Source organism: Fopius arisanus, unplaced genomic scaffold (assembly GCF_000806365.1).
Source record: "Fopius arisanus strain USDA-PBARC FA_bdor unplaced genomic scaffold, ASM80636v1 scaffold00001, whole genome shotgun sequence".
Taxonomy (NCBI): domain Eukaryota; kingdom Metazoa; phylum Arthropoda; class Insecta; order Hymenoptera; family Braconidae; genus Fopius; species Fopius arisanus.
The window spans coordinates 4,162,334-4,186,692 of NW_011887740.1; the positions used below are offsets into that span (position 1 = coordinate 4,162,334).

Genomic DNA, 24,359 nt, shown 5'->3' on the forward strand with positions numbered 1-24,359 from the left:
ATGCGTGGTCAGTCAAATTTTAGAAGAGAAACAAGTAAAATCGATGAATGGAAGCCATTGTTGTCCGATCAGTATGAAGGCACTGTGTCCTTCAGGTTGCAGATGTACTGGGAGTGCCTGATGCCGAAGGTGTGAGCTGGAGGAATATCCAGCACCACCTGAAACAATTCATTCAAAAAATTGCCACGAATTAATTCTTATTTCATTATTCCTCCATATTCTTTAATTCTCTCTTCATCGACTGTTTTATTGTCACCATATTTTTATTTTTTGTTTAATATTTCAGCCTGAAAAAATCATAAAAAAAAATAATAAAGACATTTCAAAGCGGAATAAGTCTTATACTTTTTCTGGACAGTACGCCCCAGGTGCTGGAATCTTCGACTGATCACTGGGAATTTGATAACGTCCGCTTATACTGTAGGCCGCACTCTTTTCCCTGACGATATCAGTTCTGATGGATTCGTAAGCCCCGGGTCCTGGGACGAGTACTCTGTCGTCTGTGAATACTTTTTGTCTTCCTGATATCGAGTAGGCAGGTGCTGTCTTTTTGTTTCCTTCCTTGGTACCACCGAGGGCTGAGGGGATGGTATAGACATTTGGAGCTTCGAGATGAAAATAGAAAACCGATCAATAATATTCTTCCAAAAGTAATTCAATTTTTTTAATAAATAAAAATTTCCACAATCCCTGACAAAAGGTGGACGATAATTACACCCGAATTACCTGGAGTGCTCTCGTCTTTGCTAATGGGTGGCTTCAAGCCGAACGTGAATTGCATGGCTTTTTCCCAGATTAATTTCGCATTCTCTGGACTATAGTGGCCCGGTCCTTCAATTTAAAACAAGTACGATAGAATTTTCATCTAAACTAATTGAATAGCAAAGGGATGAAGTGATTTAAATCGATATTGAAAGGAATTATAAATAATTGCATTCGATTTATCACTTTGTTAGTGAATTAACTACAGGGAATTGCCGCTTTTAGAACGATCTAATGAATTATCTTTACCTGGTACATCTGCAGATTTATCCACAATGTGCTTGCCACTCAAGCTGAATTCAGGTCCTCTGCTAAAATTCACCCTCTCAGGGGAATAGACTCCAGGAGCTAAAAAATACATTCTCTAAATATTTTCTACCTAATGTGCAAATAAATAGAAGCTTTCATCTAGACAGTAATTACCAGGCGTATCGCTGAGCTTTTCCACTTGAGTTTTCATCCCGAAACTGAACTGAGGTGAACTGTCGATCTTGGATTTTTCAGGAGAGTATGAACCCGGAGCTAGATTTCAGTAACAATATTTAATTTTAAGTTCAAGACTAAAGATATATTCAGATTTCTCGACTAAATTCTCTCATGCATCCGGAATTCCCTCACCTGGAAAAGAATTCGACTGATAGGGGGAGTGTTTTACGCCAAAGCTGTACCTAGGTGAACCATCGAGATGTGTGCAGGATTTTTCGGGTGAGTATGTACCAGGTGCTAAAAATTTTTTCAGATTCTGAGATTAATTCTACGGTTTACAAAAATGCACAGCTGGGGTTTTGCATGATATTTTCATTGTTGTCTTAAAAAATATTTGGCGAACCACGAATTTATCCGATTTCCCTTTTTATTCTATTCTATTCTAACTCCTGAGATTTTTCTTACATTGACTTACATCACACCGAATGTAAAGGAAAAACTGATAGACCGTTGAAATGATTGCAATAATCAAAATTATTCGATAATTATTGTATAATATTGATGGAGGGATTTATCCGGACATTCAATGAAAAAATGCAAAGCCCCATTTATAATAATTATTGAATGAACTAACTGAGGATTTACTTAAAAGTAATTAGATGTAAAATGTTGTTTCGGAGGGCGTAGTTAGTCACTGGTTAGTAAACACCATTACCTGGAGTATCTTTATGTTTACTCAGTCGAGTTCTGTTACCAAAGCTGTAATAAGGCATATGATCCAGACTTTTTATTTTCTCGGGGTAGTATTCACCCGGGCCTAATGGTCAGTAATAAATTTTTACTCATTGAGTTAATTTCTAGTATCTACCCTTTACTCCATTCCTCTAATACTACATTATTATTTCGCTTGTTATCAAACCTGGAGTGTCATTGGGCTTCACGGAAGGGCCTTTTCCACTGAGGGAATACTCAGGACCTTTCTGTAAATTTATTTTTTCTGGAGAGTAAGCTCCAGGGGCTGGGGTGTCACTCGGTTTTTCTAGAGGTGTTTTCAAGCCAAAAGTGTACTGGGGCGGGTGATCCAAATGCACTTTTTCAGGGCTGTATGTGCCTGGAGCTTTTTTCAGGAATAAAAAAATGTGATTGAGAAATTATTCAAGGGATAAGGGTGAAAGCGAGTTGAATGCTTTACCTGGTGTGTTGTCTGATTTTGGAGAGTGACCCTTTCCACTTAAACTGTACTCTGGACCTCTGTGCAAATTTATTTTTTCTGGACAATAGGCTCCTGGAGCTGGGGTGTCACTGGGTTTTTCCAGAGGTGTTCTCAAGCCGAAGGTGTACTGGGGATGGTGATCCAGATCTACTTTCTCGGGACTGTACGCTCCAGGTGCTGGAGTATCTTCTGATTTTGGAGAGTGACCTTTTCCACTTAAACTGTACTCTGGTCCCTTGTGCAAATTGATCTTTTCGGGACAGTAAGCCCCTGGAGCTGGAGTGTCATTCGGTTTTTCTGTGAGACCTTTTCCACTTAAACTGTACTCAGGGCCTCTGTGGAAATTTATTTTTTCTGGAAAATAAGCTCCAGGAGCTGGAGTCACGTCTGATTTTGGAGAAAGACCTTTTCCACTTAGACTGTATTCTGGACCCTTGTGCAAATTCACTCTCTCTGGACAATAAGCTCCTGGAGCTGGAGTGTCACTGGGTTTCTCCAGAGGTGTTCTCAAGCCGAAGCTGTACTGAGGATGATGATCCAGATCTACTTTCTCGGGACTGTACGCTCCAGGTGCTGGAGTGTCTTCAGATTTTGGAGAGTGACCTTTTCCAATTAAACTGTACTCTGGTCCCTTGTGTAAATTGACTTTCTCAGGACAGTAGGCCCCTGGAGCTGGTGTGTCACTCAATTTTTCAGAGTGCCCCTTTCCACTTAAACTGTACTCAGGCCCTCGGTGTAGATTAATTTTTTCCGGTGCATACGCTCCAGGGGCTGGAGTCTCCTCCGCTTTTGGAGAAAGACCTTTACCACTTAAACTGTACTCCGGACCCTTGTGCAAATTCACTCTCTCTGGACAATAAGCTCCTGGAGCTGGAGTGTCACTGGGTTTTTCCAGAGATGTTCTCAAGCCAAAGCTGTACTGGGGATGATGATCCAGATCTACTTTCTCTGGACTGTACGCTCCAGGCGCTGGAGTGTCTTCTGATTTTGGAGAATGACCTTTTCCACTTAAACTGTACTCTGGACCCTTGTGTAAATTAACTTTTTCAGGACAGTATGCGCCTGGAGCTGGAGTATCACTGGGTTTGTCCAGAGGTGTTCTGAGGCCAAAGGAGTATTGTGGCTGGTGATCTAGATTTATTTTCTCGGGACTGTAGGCACCCGGTGCTGAATAATAATAATCGGAAAAAAAGACGTGAAATGAATTGTTGAAGAGAAAACTGGAACTTCCCGATGAACAATACCTGGTGTGTCATTCGGTTTCCCTGACAGTCCCTTTCCACTCAAACTAAATTCTGGACCTTTATGCAAATTAACTCTCTCTGGACAGTACGTTCCAGGGGCTGGAGTGTCGTTGGGCTTATTGAATGGAGTTCTCAAACCAAAAGTGTACTGTGGCTGATGATCCAGATTAACTTTCTCAGGGCAGTAGGATCCTGGGGCTGGATTAATGCGCGGTTTAAAAAAATACTTCAAATCTACATGAAAATATGAATAATCTGTTCTACAGCTACAGCCCTATTTAAAAAATTTATAGAAAAACCTAGCGATTCCTCAAAAAAATTATAATGACGTTTCACTGGATTCTCAGATTTTCATGTACAGGATAATCTCCTGATAATTTATTGTACAAATTTCGAGATCTAATGTCAAATAAAATATTTTAAGAGAAAGTGTTGAGTTTTTCTGTTAAATTCCTTCAAACCTGGCGGATCTACGTCGATCTAACTGGAGACTAATCTATCTCTACTTTGAAGAATGTGAGTAAATTAATTTACCTGGAGTATCACTGATTTTACCGAGAGACAGTCTACGACCAAAGGTAAATTCTGGAGTTCTACCCAACTTAAATCTTTCTGGGTAGTAAGACCCAGGGGCTAAACATCAAATAATCTACTTCAAGCATTCAATCGTAACACGAATTAAATGATTCAAGAGAAAATAATTATTCACATCAAAACTCAAAATTTCCAAACCACCAAATCTATCTCATTATTTATAAATATTATTAAAAATCAATTGACATCGCGAATGTTTTCTCTTGAATCGAATCCCACGTGAAATAGAAAATATTCACTCGAAGCTGGAAAATTCGTTAATTAATGATGACAGGGGGTGGATGAGCGATTTAGGGAAGTCAGCTGGAGATTTCGGCAGGAAGAGGTGCAATAAATAAAAGTATGAAAGCAGGTTTAATGAATGATATGGTATACCAAACCCTGAATAGAGATGATGCCAGTTTCATAACGTCTTCCACCACCGATGATCCGTTAAACTGCGCTCTGAATTATATAAATCGAATATCAACCCATCAATTCCGCGTCATACGTAACAGAGACTTATTCATAGATCTTCGGAATAATCGAGTAATGATCATGTGTTAATAATCGTTTTTTTTTTTGGCGTTAGTTTTTGTTTTTAATATTTACCCGGAGTGTCACTACGCCTTTCCCCAGGGTGTCGCATGCCAAACGTGTATTGCGGTGCTTTGTCGAGGATTACGCTCTCAGCGCAATAATCACCGGGTGCTGATTGTTCATTGGTTTTTTTAATTAATTGTCGTCGATTAAAATTGAAAAATGAAAAAATCCATTACGATTTTCATGGGATTGTGGAAATTAGGGGAATAATTGCAGAAGAAAAATATAGATAATATCAATAATATTGATTATCAATGTAAATAAATAATTTAATAGCTTTTCACTATTATCTAAACATTGCGCAATTGAAAAATAAAAAAATTTATTATGAGTTTTGTGGGATTGTGGAAATTGTGGGAATATTCATGATTTATTATGAATTCCTGAGATGTTTAATAAATATAATTAAATAATATCTGTAATATCCATTATCAATGAAAATAAATTATTGAATGTAGAAAAAAAATTCTTTACCTGGCGTGCTATTAATTTTTTCAACCTGTGTTTTTATTCCGAACGAGTACTTCGGTGAGCTGTCTTGAATTATTTTCTCGGCTTTCTGTGGATCGTAATCCCCAGGTGCTGGGGTACTTTCAATCTTGTCACTATGGGTACGACCATGAAGAGACAGTGCTGGGGCTTTGTCTTTACCTAAAATCAATTTGCCCGGAACTAGCTATAAAATTTCGCAACTTTCCGATTCGCAACGTTCGGATTGACTTCCAAGATTAATCCACATAATATTTTCCCCTCAAACAATTACTATTCCAGCGATATCTAGATATTTTTTTCTATTCTCATAATCCCAGATGATCCCACACAGACATCTCTATAAATATTCGGTAAAAATAAACAATTTCATATTGCATATTGAAGGGAATTTTCTACTGATAAAAAATAAAATAAAAAATAATTAGAGTAATTACGTGATTAGATGAATATATTAGAGGTAAATGTAATCGTCAATTAAGATGCGCAGAGTCTTTAGATTTCAGTTTAAATAAACCAGACGTTGGCTTATTTATTTATATTTTATTTTAGCTGAAAGGAGAAGTATATCGATGGCATGTGAAGTTAACGAGTGCCTGTCATTCCTGCGGATGTGTATGGCTATGTTTGCGGGGTTTAAACGTGTTTGATCGATACATCGACGATGTGAAAGTCCCCTGGAATCTTCTGGCATTTGCCAAAGCCCCAGGTCTCGATTTTTTCCCCCGACTTAATTAGGAGACTGACTCAATTAACAATTTCAGAAGAATCCTTACCTTTTGCATTGAGTCCGGATACGTTGTATTGACCTGGACCCGGGCCAGGGCTCTCATTCTTCGGTGCATGTCTGCATAAACAATTATTAATTGATCAGATTTTAATCGCAAGGTAATTGCTGGTACCTCTAGTACTATGAAGTAAACAGGGGCAATTAATATTTGGAATTAAATTATGAGATTTATTCACCTGCTGCCGAACGAAAACGCAGGGGCTCTGCCTCTTTTTGAATCTGGAACAGTTTTACCTGAGGAAAAATTGAGGGAGAGATCAACTATTCGATTTGTGAAATCATTTATTCGAGGAGTAGTGGACGATTTGTTTCTCTCGGTGAACAACTCGAGTGATAATAGATGAGGAAAGCCACGCGTCAATTATCTACTCGAGTGGGTTTCAATGAGATTAATTATAGAGATTTTCAATTGCTTGCCTATGAGTGGTGGAAGGGTGACGCAAGCTGGTCCAGGACTTCCAAATTCAGCAGCAATTGGACCCCTGCGTTTAGTTGGAGTCCACGATCTCTGAGTCATTCCACCCATGTCTCTCCTATTTCAGAATTCAGGTGGGAATCCCTGGAAGATTATTTGGATTTAAGTCGTGGAGAGGGTGGACCTTGGGGCAAGGTCGGGGTATAACCATCGAATGATATGTGTGTCGAATGTAAAGCATGAAAGTGGATCACGAACGATCGATCGATACTACTCAATGAGTTCTAACGACTCTCCACGGTCCGAGGAAATATTTCGGATTTACTGGCCGATGAATTTTATTCGGCGAAATTCCTTTTTATTCTTGATGGGTTGAACAGCCAAATTCAATCCTAAGACAGATCTTCTACGGGACGAGATTCGATCAATCAATTTTTCATTTTTTATTCTGAAGTTGAATTTGTCTTGTAATTGAGAATTGCAATTTAATTGTAGTGAAGTCACTTGTTCATTGGAGTTTTTTGAATTATAAACTTTTTATGTCCGAAAATTATTTCATTTAAAGAATTCATGAATTAAAATTTTATAAATGTTATGGATTAATGAATTAACACTTTTCATTATTGATTCATTAATGAATTTGATGAATTCAATGAATTCAATGAATTCATTAATTGATATTCGATTCTCATAATTTTATTATAAATTTTTCGGAATGAATTATTTATCGTTCGGTTAGAACTGATTGTTGCCAGGAACAAGCGATGCTGTGGAATCGTCTCAAATTGTGCAATTGCGCGTACAGAGACGGCCTCGAAAATATATCCCTGGTCAGAGGTGCAGATCGAGTCATAGGCATCCATATAAGCCCATGCCCATGACTGGCTCTACCTTCGCCCACCAATCAGGCCAGATCCGTTTTAAAATCCCCCGGAATCAAGTGAAGACGATTATCAAAAAAATATGTTATCAATTTATTGGAACTTCCATCGCAATGATCCGATTTTTCAATTACATCAATTATTGAATCCCATTTCAATCGAACTCATTCACTCATTCATCCTGAAAGCCCAAGAGATATTTTTTTTCGTGTTGAATGCTCACTGATTGATTAATTATCTTTTAATTGATCATCAATTACGATTCGATTTTCAATTTAAAATTCTGAGAAAATCGGTAATTAATTCATGTCAATTTATCTTCGGGAATTTTTTTTTTATTGGGACTGAAATTTCAAGTGAAATTCTTAAATAGTGATTTTTTAATAATAATAATAATAATAATAATTTAATTTTTAAAATTGAGAATAAAAAATCGAAGAATTGACCGATCCTTTTATATTTTAGATTTTTCTTACAATAAATTCCGGTAAAAATCGAAAAAAAATTTGAAATTTGTAATAAACAATTGGGTGACCTTGGGAGCTTGTCAATGTCGATGAAAACTCGATTTGCGACACGAAACGTCTGAGGACATGTCGTAGGTGGCATTCAAAGGCGACTGGTTATTGATACCCACGAATCGCAAGGTCTCAGACATCCTGGGGCAGCAAAATCCACCGATCGTGAGAATGTCCATAAATTACCAGCACCTCAACCCGCAATTTCCCCTGATTTCACATGAAACAATTTTATATAACGAGCATGTACTCCTAGCCCTCGGAAATGATTGCGACTTTTTCACAATTTCACCATTTCTCTCTCATTTGCTAAAAAAATTGCGGCCTCTAATTAAATTCATTAAAACCAGACGAAGTAATTGCAGACAGAAATTTCAATGAGAATTTAACAAAATTAGAGATTTTAGAAATTTCGCTGACTCAAGAATTTGTCAGAGAAATAATTTCTCTTTTCATCGCACAATTTCATGTGCTGGAGGAGATTAAATGAAAATTCAATTGTAAATACATAGTCCTCTCAATTACATAAATTCTTGCTGAAAATAAATGTTTATCTCAGTGCACAAGTGCGTTCGTCAGAATGAAAATTGGCGCGAGTTTCCAAAAATGGTAGAGACATATCGAACGTAAAAAATCATTCCAGGTGGAATAAATGTATAATGACGAATCTCTTGGCATCGATAAATACGGGTTTGCACGTGGAATACCATTATCCTGAAATGGGAATGAAAGCCTGGGAGATCGAGGGAGCGAAGAATTAGATAAATTGAATTGAGCTAAAAAGGCAAGACACGAAATTCGCAAAATTTTCCAACAAAATTTTGTCGGTCTATTCTCCAGCATCTCCTCTGAAGATGACCGACTCTTTTTGTCATTTCCACATGGAAATCGCGTAAATGCCAGTTGATTGATTTAACGCAATTAGACTTGGAGGCACTGTGATTCATTTACACCACCAATACAACAACTTCATTTCCATCTTTGACGTTTTACCTTCACATGCATTTACATCGTTATTCGAAGAAATATCTAACGCATCGGGGACTAAGGCCACTCATACTCGTAAATACGCTGTAAGACCTATTACACAACTCGAAAAACACTAACAGTGCGATTGGATTTTATTTTCCTCTCATTAAGGTCGACTAATTACAATTCCGTCATTTTTATTTTCGAACTCAAAGATTTTGCACATTCCAATTAACACTTGTCATTATTTTGTGGAACTCACGTACAATCAAATTAATTGTTTATAAATAAATAAATATTCAAACGTAAACGGGGATTATCTCTGAATAAATTTTAATCTCCTGGAAAAATTGAAACCGCGGGAAAACAATTTCCTCAAATGACTGAAGTTCATAAGTCAAATAAATGAATAAAAAAAATTGGATTAAACGACAATATTGATAATAAAATAATAAATAATAACTACAAGTGAATATTAAATGAATATAGATGCGAATGACGAATGGATAGTGATATGGGCTGGACTTACCGAAACGAAAGATGATCCTGGAAATAAAAATCTTTTCTCCGAATTGTGTCACAGTTTCCCGAAGAAATTGAGCGAAGCCGATATACGATCTTAAAATTCAAACCGAGTGCAATAACAATGGGTTTCGCGGAATGATTGAGCAGCAATTGTTGACGGTTGTCCAACCAGGAACGGTCAGTAATCACTGATCCACTTGGTGGATCGCGCGTTGTTCCACTCTCCGGTTGACGGAACCCGCACCCCTCCAAGAGCATCCGCGCGCGCATCGCCATTTTTCGCCCTTCCAATTGGTTAAGATTTGAAGAAGGTTTACTATTATTTATAATAATAACGACTGGGAGGAGAAATTATGCCCGCTGAGGGTTGAACCGCGGGTTTCACCCTCAGGATCGGTCCAGGATCACCATAGATCATTGAAAATATGATCATGATTTTCCAGGACTCTTTCATACTTAAAATTTTTATCATTATTATATTTTATTATATTAATAATAACGGTAATAATTATTTATAATGGGAATTATGATAGACGGGAGTTTTCCTCTCGAGGGTTTATTTGACATTTTGACATTTTGACTCCTCCGACGTCCGTAGAAGCTGACCTGATCAGGAAATACCTGATGAGGATCTTCCAGTACTATTCTATAATTTATATTATAATTATTAGTATCAGTGCAGAGATAAGGAAAATTATTATCACAGAACTTAAAACGAGTGTAAAGTTTTTTCAATCAATTTTCCAGATGATCAATTTGTGGAAATAGTGAAAATTGTAATAGGAAATGAAGAAAATCGATTATAGATCGGACGAATAATCGTAGAAAGCTAGTTTTCCCATCTTTTTCCAACTGGATACCTGGAAAATGCACCAAACACGGGGTTAACGGTAATCCCCCACTCCGGGATCTGTACAAGTGGAGGAGTAACTCGGAGAAGTAAAAAAGAGAAAAATAAAAAGAGACACAAAGCGAAGGCATAGATGACCGCTTGTAGCGGTTCAGTCTGGTCAGCACCAATGGCCCCACAACTTTAAATTTATTTTCCGTCGAATAATTTCGGGAACTGCAGCTGTCAAGATTTGATAAATGTAAGTAATTGATCTTGCGATTTTTTTCTGTCATTTCATGTCGGGGGTTGAGGGATGTGGGAATACCGATTCAGGCCAATCAGGTAAAAAAATAAATTATCAGGTACTTCTTGGCCTTTTGGGGATTCGAGCTGCTGATGATTGCATTCAAAATTGCATTCAAAATTGCATTCAAAATTGTATTTAGACTGCATTCAAAATTGCATTCAGACTGCATTCCAAATAGGGAATACCAAATTATGGAATTGCATTCTAAATAATATTTTGTATTTCATAATTCGGCGTGCGATGTTGAGTACCAATTTAATAGTGTCGAGCAGGAAATTGATGCTTCCGGTGTTAATTGTGCGAAAGCCCCCGCGTGATGAAGTTTTTTTGGGCAATTCGACTGGGTTGGAGTTTTGGTCTGGTATTGCTTGTTTGGATTTTCGAGTGATGGTACCTGTGGAGTCATGGCTACTCAATCGTGACGTCTGGCCCTCAGTGATGACATCATTGTCACGGCCGTGCACAGCCCACGCGTGAATTCACACGTAAACCAGATGTACACGTCATCTCAGCTTGATCCAATGGCACTCCCTCTGTTCAAACCCAAATTCGGAGTTAATTATCAAGAATATATTTTAATAATGCACTGTTGAGAATTTTTTTTCTTTTTTCATCTCACGGAATGAAAAATAATTTTCAACGTACAAGGATAAACCTGAATTTTTCATTCAAACAATTGAGTCGCAATTAAAAAATATCGAGAATCAAAATGTTGTTGGATAAATAATATATAAAAATAGAGAACATCTATATAAAAACATTCAGGAGAAAGACTCAAAAAATTATAGGGGATTAGAAAAAATTATTGCAAAGAAATTATTAGTATATATTCAAAGGGAATTGGCTCTTCAGCTTGCAGTAAAGATGGAACCTGAAGAGGAGATTTTCCAAATGCAAACCCTCCGGAACGAGAGCCCAAGTCTGTACAAGATCCTCCTAGACAGCCTCCAGGCGAACCACTACGCAGTCTTCAAGAGCCTCCTGAAGAAGGGCCTGGAGAAGCGCCCACCAAGTATCACAATAGATTATACATACCCATACCCCATAAACAAGACTCTTCTCGATATAGCCTGCAGCGAAGGTCGTCCAGCTTTCGTCCAACTGCTCCTCGACCTCGGCGCATCTCCAAACAAGATAAACAACTCGCACCATCGCGCCCCAATTCATTTCGCCACGGAGTCCTCTCATCATGACGTCATCCTGGCCCTCCTCGAGGACCCAAGGACCAATCCAAATTTGGAGGCAAGCCGGGAAACTGCCCTTCACTTCGCTGTGAAAAACAATGATATCAAGTGTGCCAAGGTCCTCCTGGAGAACAATTCCAGTCCAAACGTTCCAAATTCCAGAGGCATCACCCCCCTGCACTCAGCAGCAAATGCCTCCAATCGAGATATGGTAGACCTCATTATGACCCAGTCGAGACTCTCCCCAGACATCGATACATTCCGAGACTTCCGGAAGAGAACGGCCCGAGAGATTATCACCGATAAATTTCCAGAGCTGTCGCTCCCTCCCCCAGGGGACAAACCCGTGGACTTCAACACGTTGAGATTTTACCTCGACGCCAACGACGAGGCGCACTTCCTGGAGAATCTGAAGACTTTCGAGGAGTATGGGGCCCCGAGACTGGACGGTGAGGACAAGCTCATCGTTATAGCAGCCGAGAGGAATCTGAAAGCAGCTGTGACCGAACTCCTGCGACGAAGAGAACACGGAAGTATTCCGAGAGCAGCTCTGGAGGTGGTGGTGAGGAGAGCACACCACGAGCTCCTCCGGGAATTCCTGAAAACGGGCGTCAAAATCGAGAACGAAGTCCTGATGATTGCATGTCAGGAGTTGGGAGTTCCCTGTAGATTCGGTGTAGAGCAACACTCGAGGATAAAATGCCTGAAGCTGCTGCTGGAGCATCCGGACGTGCAAGTCCGAATAGAAGATGAAAAAGGGAATTGTCCGTTGCACTATGCAGCCAGGGCAGAGGATGCTGAGGCAGTGGATCTTCTACTCAAGGCCGGCAGTTATCTTGGGCACACAAATGCTTTCGGTGTGCCTCCCATCGCCCACATCTCTCCGAAAATCCTGGAGGACCACCTGGACTCCTGTTTGAAGAGCAGAAGTGATAAAACGGACGACTACGAGATCGAATTCGACTACAAGTGCTTGATGCCGCACACGGTGGATAGTCCCCCGGAAGAAACACGCCAGACCCTCCTCCCGAAACACTCCCGAGCCCAGAGGAAGGCCACTCACTCCCCGGAGATGGAGATACTGTTGTATCTCTCCAAGAGTTCGACGTTGAAGCACTTGCTGAAGCACCCCGTCATCTCCTCCTTCCTCCACCTCAAATGGCACAAAATACGTCATATCCTCTACGTTAACTTCGCATTCTACGTTTTCTTCTACATCTTCATCAACTGCTATATTCTCCTGTTAAACTACAACCCAGCAAACCTGGAGGCCACGATTGAGAACACGAACGGATCGAAGTCGTCAGTCCGGACGATCCTGACTAGCCGGGGCCAACAGGACGGCCTCTGGAGCCTCACAGCCGTTTTCCTTGTGGGTCTCACAATCCGAGAAGTCCTACAATTCCTCTCCTCCCCCAGGCACTATGTAATGAGTTCCGAGAACTGTTTGGAGATGATTTTGATAGTCCTCGCAGCGGCGGTACTCTCCGGGGCGGGTAGACAGGTCGGGGCACTGGTCATTCTCCTCTCTGCCTGGGAACTCGTGATTCTCATTGGACAACACCCCAAGATGTCCACTGGCATTGAGATGTTCAAGACTGTCACTTGGAATTTTATCAAGTTCTTGTTTCTGTATGCCTTTTTGATTTTAGCTTTTGCACTGGCGTTTGTCACTCTCTTCAAGGACATTGGGGATGATAATTTCTCGGACCCTGGGCATGCCCTCTTCAAGACTATTATCATGCTGACGGGGGAGTTCGACGCCTCAGATATTCCATTCGTATCGAGACCTGGATTGAGTCATGCCATTTTTATTCTCTTCGTTTTTCTCATCGCTATTGTTCTGTTCAATCTTCTGAATGGACTAGCTGTGAGTGACACTGCTGATATCCTAGGGAAGGCTGAGCTTGTGGGCCTCATCTCCAGGACTCAACTCGTTGCATATGCTGAGGGGGTGGCTGTGGGCACCAGATTGAGGTCCAGCAAGTCCTGCTTTTCCTGTCCGAGAAAGGGGATGGATATCTTGGGATTCGTCAGCAGGAGGATTCTCTTGTTCCCGAGGTGTCTCATGCAGGGGAAACTCGGCGTTAAACCTTACAAAGGAAATGAGATCAGGTTTCAGGGGGTCGAGGCTAAGAGGAGCTGCAGGGACTTGACGATGGATTCACTGATTGTTAACAGGGCTAGGGATATTCTCAGGAGTAGGAGTAAAGTCAGTGAGTATCAGACGGTGATGCAGGAATTGGCGGATATCAGGAGCTGTCTGCTGAGGATGGAAAGAAAATTAATGGGAGAATTGAAGGGTGACGACGTGGGGGCTGTTCCAGAGGATGATGGAAATTGAATCCATCGAATTTTCTATCTGGCATCATCTACTCAAATCATAAACACATTTCCCTCTTGAGGATTTAATACTTGTATTTATCCCGAATTTTGTTACAAAAGAAAAAATAATCTCATTGTTATTATACATTATTTCACGAGTGAAAGGGCATTGATATGGCGTCAGTGTGATTTTTAATCTGAGAAGTGAATGGCACACAGTGTTCATCCAGAAAAATAGACGCATCTGCATAAATTTGTACTTGTTAACGAGTGATAAGCGGATCAGAATTTCAATTTTACCATTTTTTTAGAGATTTTTAAATTTTTGTTTGTTGTTTAACATTTGTGACATTAGCCCGAGACGTCCTGGGGATGAGTTGTCTTTTCCGCATTTCGTCGGACCAGGATATCAGTGTAAAAGAGATTGAAGTCCAATCTGAAATACGACAATATACATTCTATAAAAATATTCAATTATATTTTACTGTCTGATATCAGGATGTAATTAATTATTTGTAGGATTAGGAATATAAATAAATCGACTGGACTATTTACCTGCATAGTACGTTCAATAGCTTCTCATTGTTGTTGTCACAGCCTAGATCACAGATTCTATTCAATAATCGAGTTAATACTTCTGTGAATTTGGCGTCCAGCGATTCAATCGTTTCCTCAAAGCTGCCACCTGTGCTGCTGGGCTTTGTCTTGTGGTCCTGACAGATAAAATCCATTAACTATTACAATCTCAGTTGTGAAAAATATGAAAGGGTCAGTAGAATGAAAAAAAATGGTTTTAATGCAACAAGCAATTGAAAAACTCCAGGAATTCCATCAATTACCACATTCTGCTATTTCTACACGGTTAAAAAAATGTATTCAATAGATTTCACTTTTTTTTTACTTTTGGATTGTTCACGTCTTGTAGTCCGGAGGTAGTAGAATCGGGGAACCGAAAGATACGCGAAAGGAAAAATCGACGAAAGGTGCGACTTTACAGGATTTCGCTGTCCACAAATTAGAGATTGAATCAAACATACATGATCATAAATTCCAAACATGATTTTCTCATAAAAATGATCAATGTCACCGAATCAAAAGTACATGCGAGATGTCAAAACTATTCTAACACTTCTATGCAAGCTCTGATGCCCCTAATCTTATCTCTAATGCATGTTAACACCGAAATTTGAAATTCCTGATAATACCTCGTGTTCATAGTGTTCTTCGTGGTGTTCGTCGATCATGGATGTCAGTTCAGCGTCAATGTAATATCGGCTCATACGCTTGTCAAATTGTTAATATTATTAATTCAAAGAGTTTCATTTTTCAGTACCAAAAAAATTGAAAAATATCATTGAAGTAGCTGTCAGAATATTTCTATACAATATTAGTATTCTCGGTGATACTGTACACCTGTAAAAACCATGCAAGAAAATTTTTTATGACATTTTATTGGGAATTACCTGCATGAAGTCACAGAATTGCATGCAAGCCCCACAAATGCCAGTGATGCAGGATAATAATTCGGGATCTGTCAGCATGCACTCTTTCAAGTAACTGTCCTGAAGATCCTGATGGACGCTGAGGACATCATCAACGTTGGTCACCTGTACCAAATAAAAATAAGACCACAGTGATAATGATAGAATTACGCAATGATAAATCCTCGAAAAATTTCACCTTATTCATCTTATTAATAAACGTCAGCCAATTAGGTTCAATAACCTCGACCATCATATAATACTCCAAATGTTGAACGCAGTCGAGCATCCTCTGTCTCAAGGAGAATGCCTGTCTGTAAGCCATAGCAACATCATGAGTGAAAGTTTTGGCTATTTTATTGCTCATCCAAACCCTGCACAACAGTCTCTCGACGTGTTTGCAATAGAACAAATGCCTGAAGAGCATCTGATAGCAGGCGATGGCTCTCTTGTTGATAATCAATGAGACAGGCCACTTGACATCGTAATTAAAGGAGAAAGCCTCCATCCCAGTGAGTGTCTTGCCAGTCTGAGCGCAGTACTCCCTCTCATCGCTCGTCTGAATCGACAGAATCCTGAACATCTGATACTCGAGGTCGAAGGGTAAAAGCTCAGGCTTGAGATCGTCCTTGTAGGGATCTGAATCAGCTGTCGAGGTCCTCAGGGCGACCTCCAGGAGGGACGCCAGCCGGTGGATAACGATGTCATACATGTTTTTACTCAATTCCGCTTCACAGAGATTGAGAAATTGAACGACGAAGTCGCCCTGGGCGAGGAGGAAATAATTCTTCACGCTCTTCAGTCTTCCCATGAGATCGTTCTCATGAATTAGAACTTCTAGGAGAGTCCTGGCAGCTTCTGAATATGCTCCATCGATGGCTGATATGTATTTTTGATCTCTGTACCTATAAACTAGTGGTTCTTGCTTTCTCCATTGCACAGTCTTTCCACACTGCCTGATAACATTGAAGTATTTTCCAGTTCTCAGAATAGTGTGAGCATGTTCATTTAGAAATACTGGAATTCTCTCTGACCGCATGGTGTACCGTTTCTCCCAGTAGTCAGCAGAATAATCGACAGGCAGGTCTTCCCTCTGGATAATTTCGTTATCCTCGACGAGGAACTCCTGGTAGGGATCGCAGATTACCCCCTTGTAGACCCACTTCTCAAGGATCTGCATGTAGGGAACACTGGCTGATTGGATGAGAAAAAGACAGAGCTCCTTGCACTTGGCTTCGCCACTCATATTGCTGACTTGTTCGTAGAGCAACGACAAAACTTTTCCCCCTCGTGCTCTGGCCTTGCAGATGGTGCAGGTGATTTGAGAGAGAATGGACATGGTTGCCATTGTCGGTTGAATATAGAACCAGAGTTTCTGAAGATTCAATTTACCTCGTCTGTGTTCCATCTCCAGTTGAACGATGAAGAGGAGGTAGTCCTTGAGTAAACAACTGAGGGCACCTCGCAGGGCGTGATTCACCTGTCCATCATCGGCGTGGACTTTCTCCTCGACAAATCTGACAGTCATAGAATAATAACTGGCGAGAGGAAGAATCTGCTGAGCCAATTGTTTATAAGATGTCCCGACATCCGCGGAAATGACAAAACTCTTGACATCGTAGGGGCCAGTGAGAGGTTCGGCTACGATGTAGGAGCCATTCATGCCTTTGAGGCAGTGCAGAAGATCCCACAAGAGGATCGCTTCCTGGGAGACTGCAGGGACGACCTTCTGATAAGGATTCAAGGACTCTGAGTGAAAGTCCCAGGATATCCTGGGCCTCTCGGTCACCCAATTGTGTCTCGCCAGGTCAGGATCACCTCCTCTCTTGCTCAAGGCATTGGCTTGTTTGATGAGTTTTCTCTCACCCTCGACAGCAGCCTTCATCACATTCTTCTGGATTTGAGGGAGATCTTCTGCAGTTATTTTATCACAAGTCGAGAGTCTACTCTCCACTGGCCTGCAGTGCTTACTCAAGTACTCCTTCAGATGCTTGTCAGAAGCTATGAAGTGTATCACCTGCAGGAATGACCCCAGTCTGTCCACTTTCTTCTCTCTGAGCTCCTCGAACTTCTTGATGAACTGCTGAGGGCTCTGGGCATGTTTTTCCAGGTATTTCAGGCAGGACTTCGAGGGGAGACTTTCAGGCACAGCGATCCCCTGTTCCACGTCATTAACCAATGTTTCTGGGGCACTTGATGAACCCAGGAGAGCTGTCAGCTCTGTTATTAATGCATGCAAACGAAATTCACTCATTTTTGTAACGTTTTTTTTACACTGTTCGTTGATATTATTTGAACATTCTGGTTATGGCACTCAATAGATTTTTCTTTCGTTATGATGGCATCTTCGGGATAATGTTTTGAAGGGAGGACCTTTAAGGAGCTGTTTTTTAACTTGTTTACCGGTTGTTTATCCTTTTTTAATTTCAAATTAGAGTTGTTGTTGCACTGACAGAGTTAAATACTCATTCGAGCACAGACTGAAGACCTGAGAGATGGGGGACAACCCTGAACCGAATGTAATATTACCCTGTGGAAGGGATGGCACTTCGATCGCTTCTTGATGTCCCTCTGGTGAGCATAAACCTGCTGTCAAATTTAAGTATTGCTGTTTATCAATTTTTCACAGCCCTTTCATAATTTTAAAATCCTCGAAATTAGTCAACGGATTTTATCGAACGATAATGTCTGTGCACACAGTGTCAATAATTGTGGTTCAATATTCACTGGATTATGTAATTAACCGGATTGAAGGTTAGTGAGGTTAGGAGCTTCTAACCATTTTCCAATTCCTCGAATTATGAATCGGAAAGGTACAGTTTCTTCTGGCTGAAGGGATTGATATCATCAGAACGCCCATCGGGTTCTGAAAAGCTTTGTAAAAGTGAGCGGACAAAAAACGTTCCTAGTGTAGTTAATCTCCGGGGAAATAACCAGGTGATCATACAGAATGTCAGATTTCTAAGAATGATCTCCAACCCTTGAAAAATGGCTGCAATTCGTCATACCCTTCAACGGGAGGTCTTCACCCCAAGCGACGAGAAACTGCTGAGCGTGTGTTTCGTCTCGAAAGCCTATAAGAAGAAAAAAACGAGTTTTCTCTGCTTAGCAACGACGACAGACACCCCGGGCTCTCTTCTCCTGTACCAAGTCAAGAAGAATGACAAGAACGTCTTCAAGAAGAAGCTGTCCTGGCTCCTCACCGATATCCAGACGGTGGATGGTGTGAACAACGACTCGATGGACATGGAGTTGCACATAGACAAGATGTACAAATGGTCAGCAACAACAGCCCAGGAACGTCGAACCTTCCTCAGTAATCTCTACACGTACTCCTGCAGTCTCTCCCAACGGCCCGAGTTCAAGAACATCCCTAAGGACTGGTTGATCGACCCAACAGCCCTCAAGGAGAGTGACAGCATCACCTTCACTCCAGATCTACTGACTCCAGCAATTTCCTCGGACTACCAACCAATAACAGAGAAAGAAGCCTCAGACCTGGAGACACTCGTCTCAGGCTGCAACTACGCCATCTCCAACGCAGAGCTCTTCATGGAGACCCTCTCGAAGGACTTATCCATTCTGGATGGTGAGAATGTCCAGTCGGTTCTGGCATCGGAGCCCCAGGTCACTCAGCTGATGAACGGCATCGAGGCTGCAATTACTGAGGCCTCGATTGTCGAGGCTCGTCTCACAGTCTACGACGAGGCCCTTGGTAGAATCAGGGAGGTGATGGCCAGAGTTGGTGAGAAGAATCAGGCAATACACACTGCCAATCACAATGCTCGACTCCTTCTTGATCAACTGGACGCTGTAATAACACAATTAGACATATCAAATCACTACCAGCATATTATCAGTGAAGCTGAACTCCCTGGGGGACGGGAAGAGCTCTCATTGGCAGGAGCAGCACTCTTGAAGGCGGTCTCTGCCCCTCTGCCACCAGGACTCGACAAGTTGTCTGCTGTCAGCGAGCAGAAGAGACGCCTCGACAAGCTCAGGGCCAAGTTTGCATTGCTGGTGGCGAGGCACTTGAATAATCTCTTTATTCACCTGGGGAATGACATCGGGGAGACCGGCGTCTCGAGCACCGATCTCATTCTTCCCACTCACTCGATTGTACACAGGGAACTTGAACCCTATACCGAGCTCATGCAGCTTCTCAGGGCACTCGATAATAAAGCATTCGCCCAGTTGAGTAAAGTTTACACTGGGACAATGTCTAAATTGTATCAGAGGGACTTGAAACTCTTCTTCGAGGAGGCCAAGGGGAGACTAATCAGCACGAGACCCCAGCACACGTCCAAGTCGAGTAATCAGAAGGGAGAGGATCTCATTACACCGGCACCAATGTGTCTATTGAGTAATGAGGTGTGGGCTCCTCAGGGTGAAGGCGCACTTCTAGATTCTCTTCTTGATCGAGCCCTGTCTCAGTTACAACCAGTGTGCCTTGCTGAGCAAGCATTCTGCGTCACATTCTTCCAGCTGGATTTGGCACTGACTCCTTCCAAGAGTGGTGACGAAGAGATGGAGAATCAAAACAGTGGGGCTATCTCACCGGGTTCAGTCACCTCCACTGCAAGTAAAAAGCTCGAGAGGCAGGTGAATGAGGAAGTCAGGGCAACCATGTCTGCTATATTTCCGAGTCTAGAGCCAGAGTTGAATAATTTTATTTCCTTTCTGGATAAGATTGATTCTTTCTGGTGTATGTTTGTACTGGTCAGATTGTCACAACACGTCATGTCTGCCCAGGACACTGGATCCTTCCTGTCGATGACTTTTGCTTCTGCTCTGGTGCAAGTTAAGAGGGCCTTTGACAAGTTTATGCAGGCACAACTACAATCCATTCATGATACTAAAGTCAATAGAAGACACAAATGTGGCATTCTTCCATATGTTGATAATTTTGGACCCTTTGCCAGGGCTGGAGAAAAGATATTCAAGAATTCTGATAGAAAAGTTGATCTCGATAAATGGTACACGAAACTCGTCGGGGCTATGTTCGAGGGAATCAGTGTTCATAGCAGCGAACACCCCAAGACACCGCAGGAAGTCATCAAGATGGAGAATTTTCATCATCTTTATGATTTGTTGAGTCAACTAAAAATTTCGGTTTTGGATCAGGAGAGGAAGGAGGCCAAGCAGAAATATCAGGATGCGTTGAAGGCGTACGTGATTCAGTACTTTGGAAGGCCGTTGGAGAAGTTGAATTTGTTCTTCGAGGGGGTACAGGCCAAGGTCGGGGCCGGGGTCAAGGAATCCGAGATCAGTTACCAAATGGCCTTCAGCAAACAGGAGCTCAGGAGAGTGGTCAGGGAATATCCCGCCAGAGAGGTGAAGAAGGGGCTGGAGAATCTTTATAGAAAAGTGGAGAAACACCTGTGTGAGGAGGAAAATCTTCTGCAGGTATGCGCACGCTTCAATGTTTTTTATTAATTAATTGTAATTACGTGTATTAAAGTCATTGATTTTTATTGTGTCTAGGTGGTTTGGAGAGAAATGCAAGGGGAATTTATAGCCCAGTATATTTACATCGAGGAATTGATCCAGCGATGTTATCCAGACAGCAACGTGACCTTGGAATTCACAATTCAAGATATTCTAGAATTTTTCTCGGAAATAGCGAGATCCCATTAAAAATGATAAATAAAAACCAAAAATTATGCATTGGCTCTTCTCAAATCACGTTACAATACTCATCACATAAAGCATTGTAAATAATTGGAATTTAGTTTCTATTGTACATAAGGAATGCAATTAACATGCAAAAATTATTTTCATAATTTTTCTTCTGTTCATCTCGATCACAAGTTTATAGTGGGGGTGGAGTAATAAAAGGAAAGATAATTGTTGACATTAATCTTGTTACTTGTTTTAAATGATTTACTGTATACGAATTACAGAGGGCAGACAAAAATGCCAATAAAACTTATACGACTCATGGACACTACCATTTTTGCTTCTTAATGTTTCTGTACAACAGTGCTCTAACATTATCTAATTTCGCAAGTTCGTCTGCTCCAATTTCTTAATTTAATCGTAGTATTTTACAGGGACATATCCCTCAGGAAGTTTGGGTCCCAAGTTCATGTACAGAGCTCCACTCATTCTGGCCTGAGAATACAAAACGAAAAATTTCTTATTCATAGAAAAAATATTCATTAAAAGAATCCCAGATAAATTCAATCAAACAATTCTCCATCTTTCATAACTGGAAACCAATGGAAAGAATTGTAATTAATTTCTCTCGTTTCATTAATTTCTGATTTGGATGAAATAAAAAGAAATATTATTATTCTGGACGTACGACTGTGAAGGCCCCCCCGAGGAAAAGTAGACCTCCAACGAGTTGCATGTTGAAGAGCTTTTGCTTCTTATCGTAGTACTCCTTCCAGGAACCCTGGGGCACACCACATTCATCCATGCTGGGCCATTTGAAAGGCTTGCTATCCCCATGATACCTGCGGACACCTATTTTAAAAAATCATCAAATAAAACTCAAATCGATAAAAGGCCAATAAATTCTGTAGAAATTTCATGATCTCTCGTAGATTTGAAGACGTTTCCAGAAGAGTAACCGAAGATCTACATTAATACCTATTACAAAAATTAATTTTATTTTTGTAATTTACACTTACATGTTCTAATAAAAAATAATTGTTTATTCTAGGAAAACTCGAGCTGGTCCCTTCGGAGATTAAAATAGCTAGGTTATGACAAAATTCTATTGAATTCTGTTCGCCTGAGAAATTAAGTTAGAAAATTATCACAATCGCGGAAAAAAAAGATCGAGGTGCAAGTAGAAGTGTGTCTTCGAATTCGATGAAATATTAATCACATCCTCAATAAATGCCTCCCAAAAGCTCCGGTTCCCATTATGTAATGAAAACTGTTATTTTCAGCTCCAAACATTAAAGAACGTAATTATTAATGGTGAAGTACAAACCATTGCGAGCAATCTGTGCCACTGGCCGCACAATTCGTGTTGTCATTATTGAAGAAATTTCAATTAACCGACTTTTTCTGCGATGAACCAAGTGCAAAATCAATCCACAACCCGAAGAGGTTTAGAGAGGTTGAGTGTTCCGAGCAAAGAGGATTGACTATAGTAGAGGCTCAGTTCTGGTGGTTTCAATGATCTCAGCGGCATTGTAGTACTGCACCCTAAGAATGGGAGGGCGCTAAAAAAAGTTATGGCATAAAAATTGTCTACAAAAGCATAAATGATCAATGGGTATATGATTATTTCAATAAGAGAGATTCTTACCCAGTATTGACTATTTTTTTATAAATCAAGTAATTAATGTGAAACTCTTTCCACGTCACCTAAGAGGTAGAGTTTTTGACGCGTTTTTTTTAACGTGGTATCCCCTGTAGGCCTAATCCACTAAGTCAATGGATGGGAAATGGGAATGGATGGGAAAAAAGATTTTTCCATGGAAGGAAATTAAATAAAACAGTACATAACAATAATTTTTGCTGTCATTATATTATTTTCAATAACACAAGTGCTCATTGTTGTGATCGATGTCATCAGCTGACGAAAATTAAATTTCTGTGTATATATTTATAATATTCATAATAAAAATTGGAAATGTACAGTCAGGACCAGGGGCTGGATATTCTAGCTGCATTGTCGATGTTGAATCGTCTCAGCAACACTGATTTGGGAGAAATATTGAACGATGATGGAAGATTCGAGGAAGTTGTCAATGACATAAAACAGGTGAATTATTTAATCGGTGACAATAAATGGATAATAATTAGATATGCCACTTACTAACTTTTCGTGAGGTTTTCCAGTTGAAACAATTGGAATCTGAAAAGAAAGTTCTGATCGCTGGAAATCTTTCTCTGGCCGAAGTCAATCTAGCAAAGCAACTCCAACTCGAGGAGAATAAAAGAGCATTACATGAACTGTCTGAGAAAGGCTGTGAGCTGCTGCGGAAATTGAAGAAGAATCGTTAGTAATTATTTAAGCAATTATATAAACAATTATTAAATGATAATTGTGATTTTTATTTGTATTCTCCTGCGTGTCCAGAAAATAGCTGAGAAGTTCTTATTCCGAGATACAGAAGTCGATGAATTCCTGGATCAATTCTGGACCCGAAGAAAGATAATGCATTTACGAAAGGTGAAGGTAGACAAAATGCGAGAGATTAAGAGGAAACCGAAATCGTCAACAGGAGCTTATCCAGCAGTGAACACCTTTCACCGCCCAAGTTTTCTTAAAGCTATTTCCATAATGTGGATCAAAATAATTCCGACGATAGCCCTCATCTCAGACAACAAGACAAAAGACAAAAATCGTTGGAAATTGCGACGATTTTTCCGCAGAGATGATAGAGTGGAGAATATCCCAGTCGAGTGCAATATCATACACTGGTGACCTGTTGAATCCACCAGAGAAAAGAAGCCGTCTAATCTACTCTTTGGAAACAAGAAATCAAAAACAATTCGAGGCAGAACTAATTCTGACGACAGTGGTTCTGATAACGAATGATTTATTCTCATTCGATCGAATTTTCCTAGTTATTCTCATACCTTTTTGTATTATTATTATTTTTTTTACGTCACACACACTGATAAATGATAAATTACGAATTAAATCAATCGGATCGAACACAATAAACAGTTATTAATGGGTTTATATTGAATTTTTATTTGAGTCATAAATACCTTCAGCCCTCCTCATAAGTAAAAACTGAAATATACAAATGTTTCATCAGGAATATTATGGAATGATATGACTTTTACATGACCTGCATACAGAAATAAATTTATAGTAGTTTTCAAAAAGTGCACTATCCACTCTGGGT

General features: G+C 40.3%; 6 protein-coding genes across 9 annotated transcripts; 3 read left to right on the plus strand and 3 right to left on the minus strand.

Annotated features, from left to right (window-relative positions):
• Window positions 1-3: 3 nt before the first annotated feature.
• LOC105263498 (extensin) lies at window positions 4-9,592 on the minus strand. Of its 3 annotated transcripts, XM_011299746.1 has the most exons (17): window positions 9,413-9,592; window positions 6,518-6,659; window positions 6,277-6,334; window positions 6,087-6,157; window positions 5,296-5,472; window positions 4,831-4,929; window positions 4,180-4,278; window positions 3,646-3,843; window positions 2,381-3,568; window positions 2,108-2,305; window positions 1,904-2,005; window positions 1,381-1,485; window positions 1,186-1,284; window positions 1,012-1,110; window positions 727-831; window positions 346-605; window positions 4-158 (listed from the first exon to the last, which is right to left on the minus strand). In XM_011299746.1, exons 2-17 carry the CDS (start codon window positions 6,624-6,626, stop codon window positions 69-71), a joined length of 3,057 nt encoding a protein of 1,018 aa, XP_011298048.1. In that variant the 5' UTR covers window positions 6,627-6,659; window positions 9,413-9,592; the 3' UTR covers window positions 4-68. The 3 variants fall into 3 exon arrangements, with proteins under 3 accessions (XP_011298048.1, XP_011298056.1, XP_011298064.1); XM_011299754.1 differs by lacking the exon at window positions 4,180-4,278; XM_011299762.1 differs by lacking the exon at window positions 1,904-2,005.
• A 644-nt stretch (window positions 9,593-10,236) lies between these two features.
• Window positions 10,237-14,086, plus strand: pain (painless). The gene is made up of 2 exons (XM_011299786.1): window positions 10,237-10,499; window positions 11,400-14,086. Exon 2 carries the CDS (start codon window positions 11,412-11,414, stop codon window positions 14,073-14,075), a length of 2,664 nt encoding a protein of 887 aa, XP_011298088.1. The 5' UTR covers window positions 10,237-10,499; window positions 11,400-11,411; the 3' UTR covers window positions 14,076-14,086.
• Window positions 14,087-14,384: 298 nt separating this feature from the next.
• LOC105263533 (gamma-tubulin complex component 2) lies at window positions 14,385-18,033 on the minus strand. 2 transcript variants are annotated; one of them, XM_011299797.1, is made up of 5 exons: window positions 15,737-18,033; window positions 15,520-15,663; window positions 15,262-15,339; window positions 14,612-14,769; window positions 14,385-14,492 (listed from the first exon to the last, which is right to left on the minus strand). In XM_011299797.1, exons 1-5 carry the CDS (start codon window positions 17,789-17,791, stop codon window positions 14,408-14,410), a joined length of 2,520 nt encoding a protein of 839 aa, XP_011298099.1. In that variant the 5' UTR covers window positions 17,792-18,033; the 3' UTR covers window positions 14,385-14,407. The 2 variants fall into 2 exon arrangements, with proteins under 2 accessions (XP_011298099.1, XP_011298106.1); XM_011299804.1 differs by lacking the exon at window positions 15,262-15,339.
• A 48-nt stretch (window positions 18,034-18,081) lies between these two features.
• Window positions 18,082-24,120, plus strand: LOC105263564 (uncharacterized). Its single transcript, XM_011299842.1, has 4 exons — window positions 18,082-18,111; window positions 23,140-23,263; window positions 23,341-23,500; window positions 23,582-24,120. Exons 1-4 carry the CDS (start codon window positions 18,101-18,103, stop codon window positions 23,590-23,592), a joined length of 306 nt encoding a protein of 101 aa, XP_011298144.1. The 5' UTR covers window positions 18,082-18,100; the 3' UTR covers window positions 23,593-24,120.
• On the plus strand, window positions 18,102-21,482 carry Sec3 (exocyst complex component Sec3). Its single transcript, XM_011299830.1, has 2 exons — window positions 18,102-20,943; window positions 21,022-21,482. Exons 1-2 carry the CDS (start codon window positions 18,526-18,528, stop codon window positions 21,172-21,174), a joined length of 2,571 nt encoding a protein of 856 aa, XP_011298132.1. The 5' UTR covers window positions 18,102-18,525; the 3' UTR covers window positions 21,175-21,482.
• COX7B (Cytochrome c oxidase subunit 7B) lies at window positions 21,511-22,621 on the minus strand. The gene is made up of 3 exons (XM_011299817.1): window positions 22,484-22,621; window positions 21,845-22,008; window positions 21,511-21,651 (listed from the first exon to the last, which is right to left on the minus strand). The coding sequence occupies exons 1-3, from the start codon at window positions 22,527-22,529 to the stop codon at window positions 21,571-21,573; spliced, it is 291 nt and encodes a 96-aa protein (XP_011298119.1). The 5' UTR covers window positions 22,530-22,621; the 3' UTR covers window positions 21,511-21,570.
• Window positions 24,121-24,359: the final 239 nt, after the last annotated feature.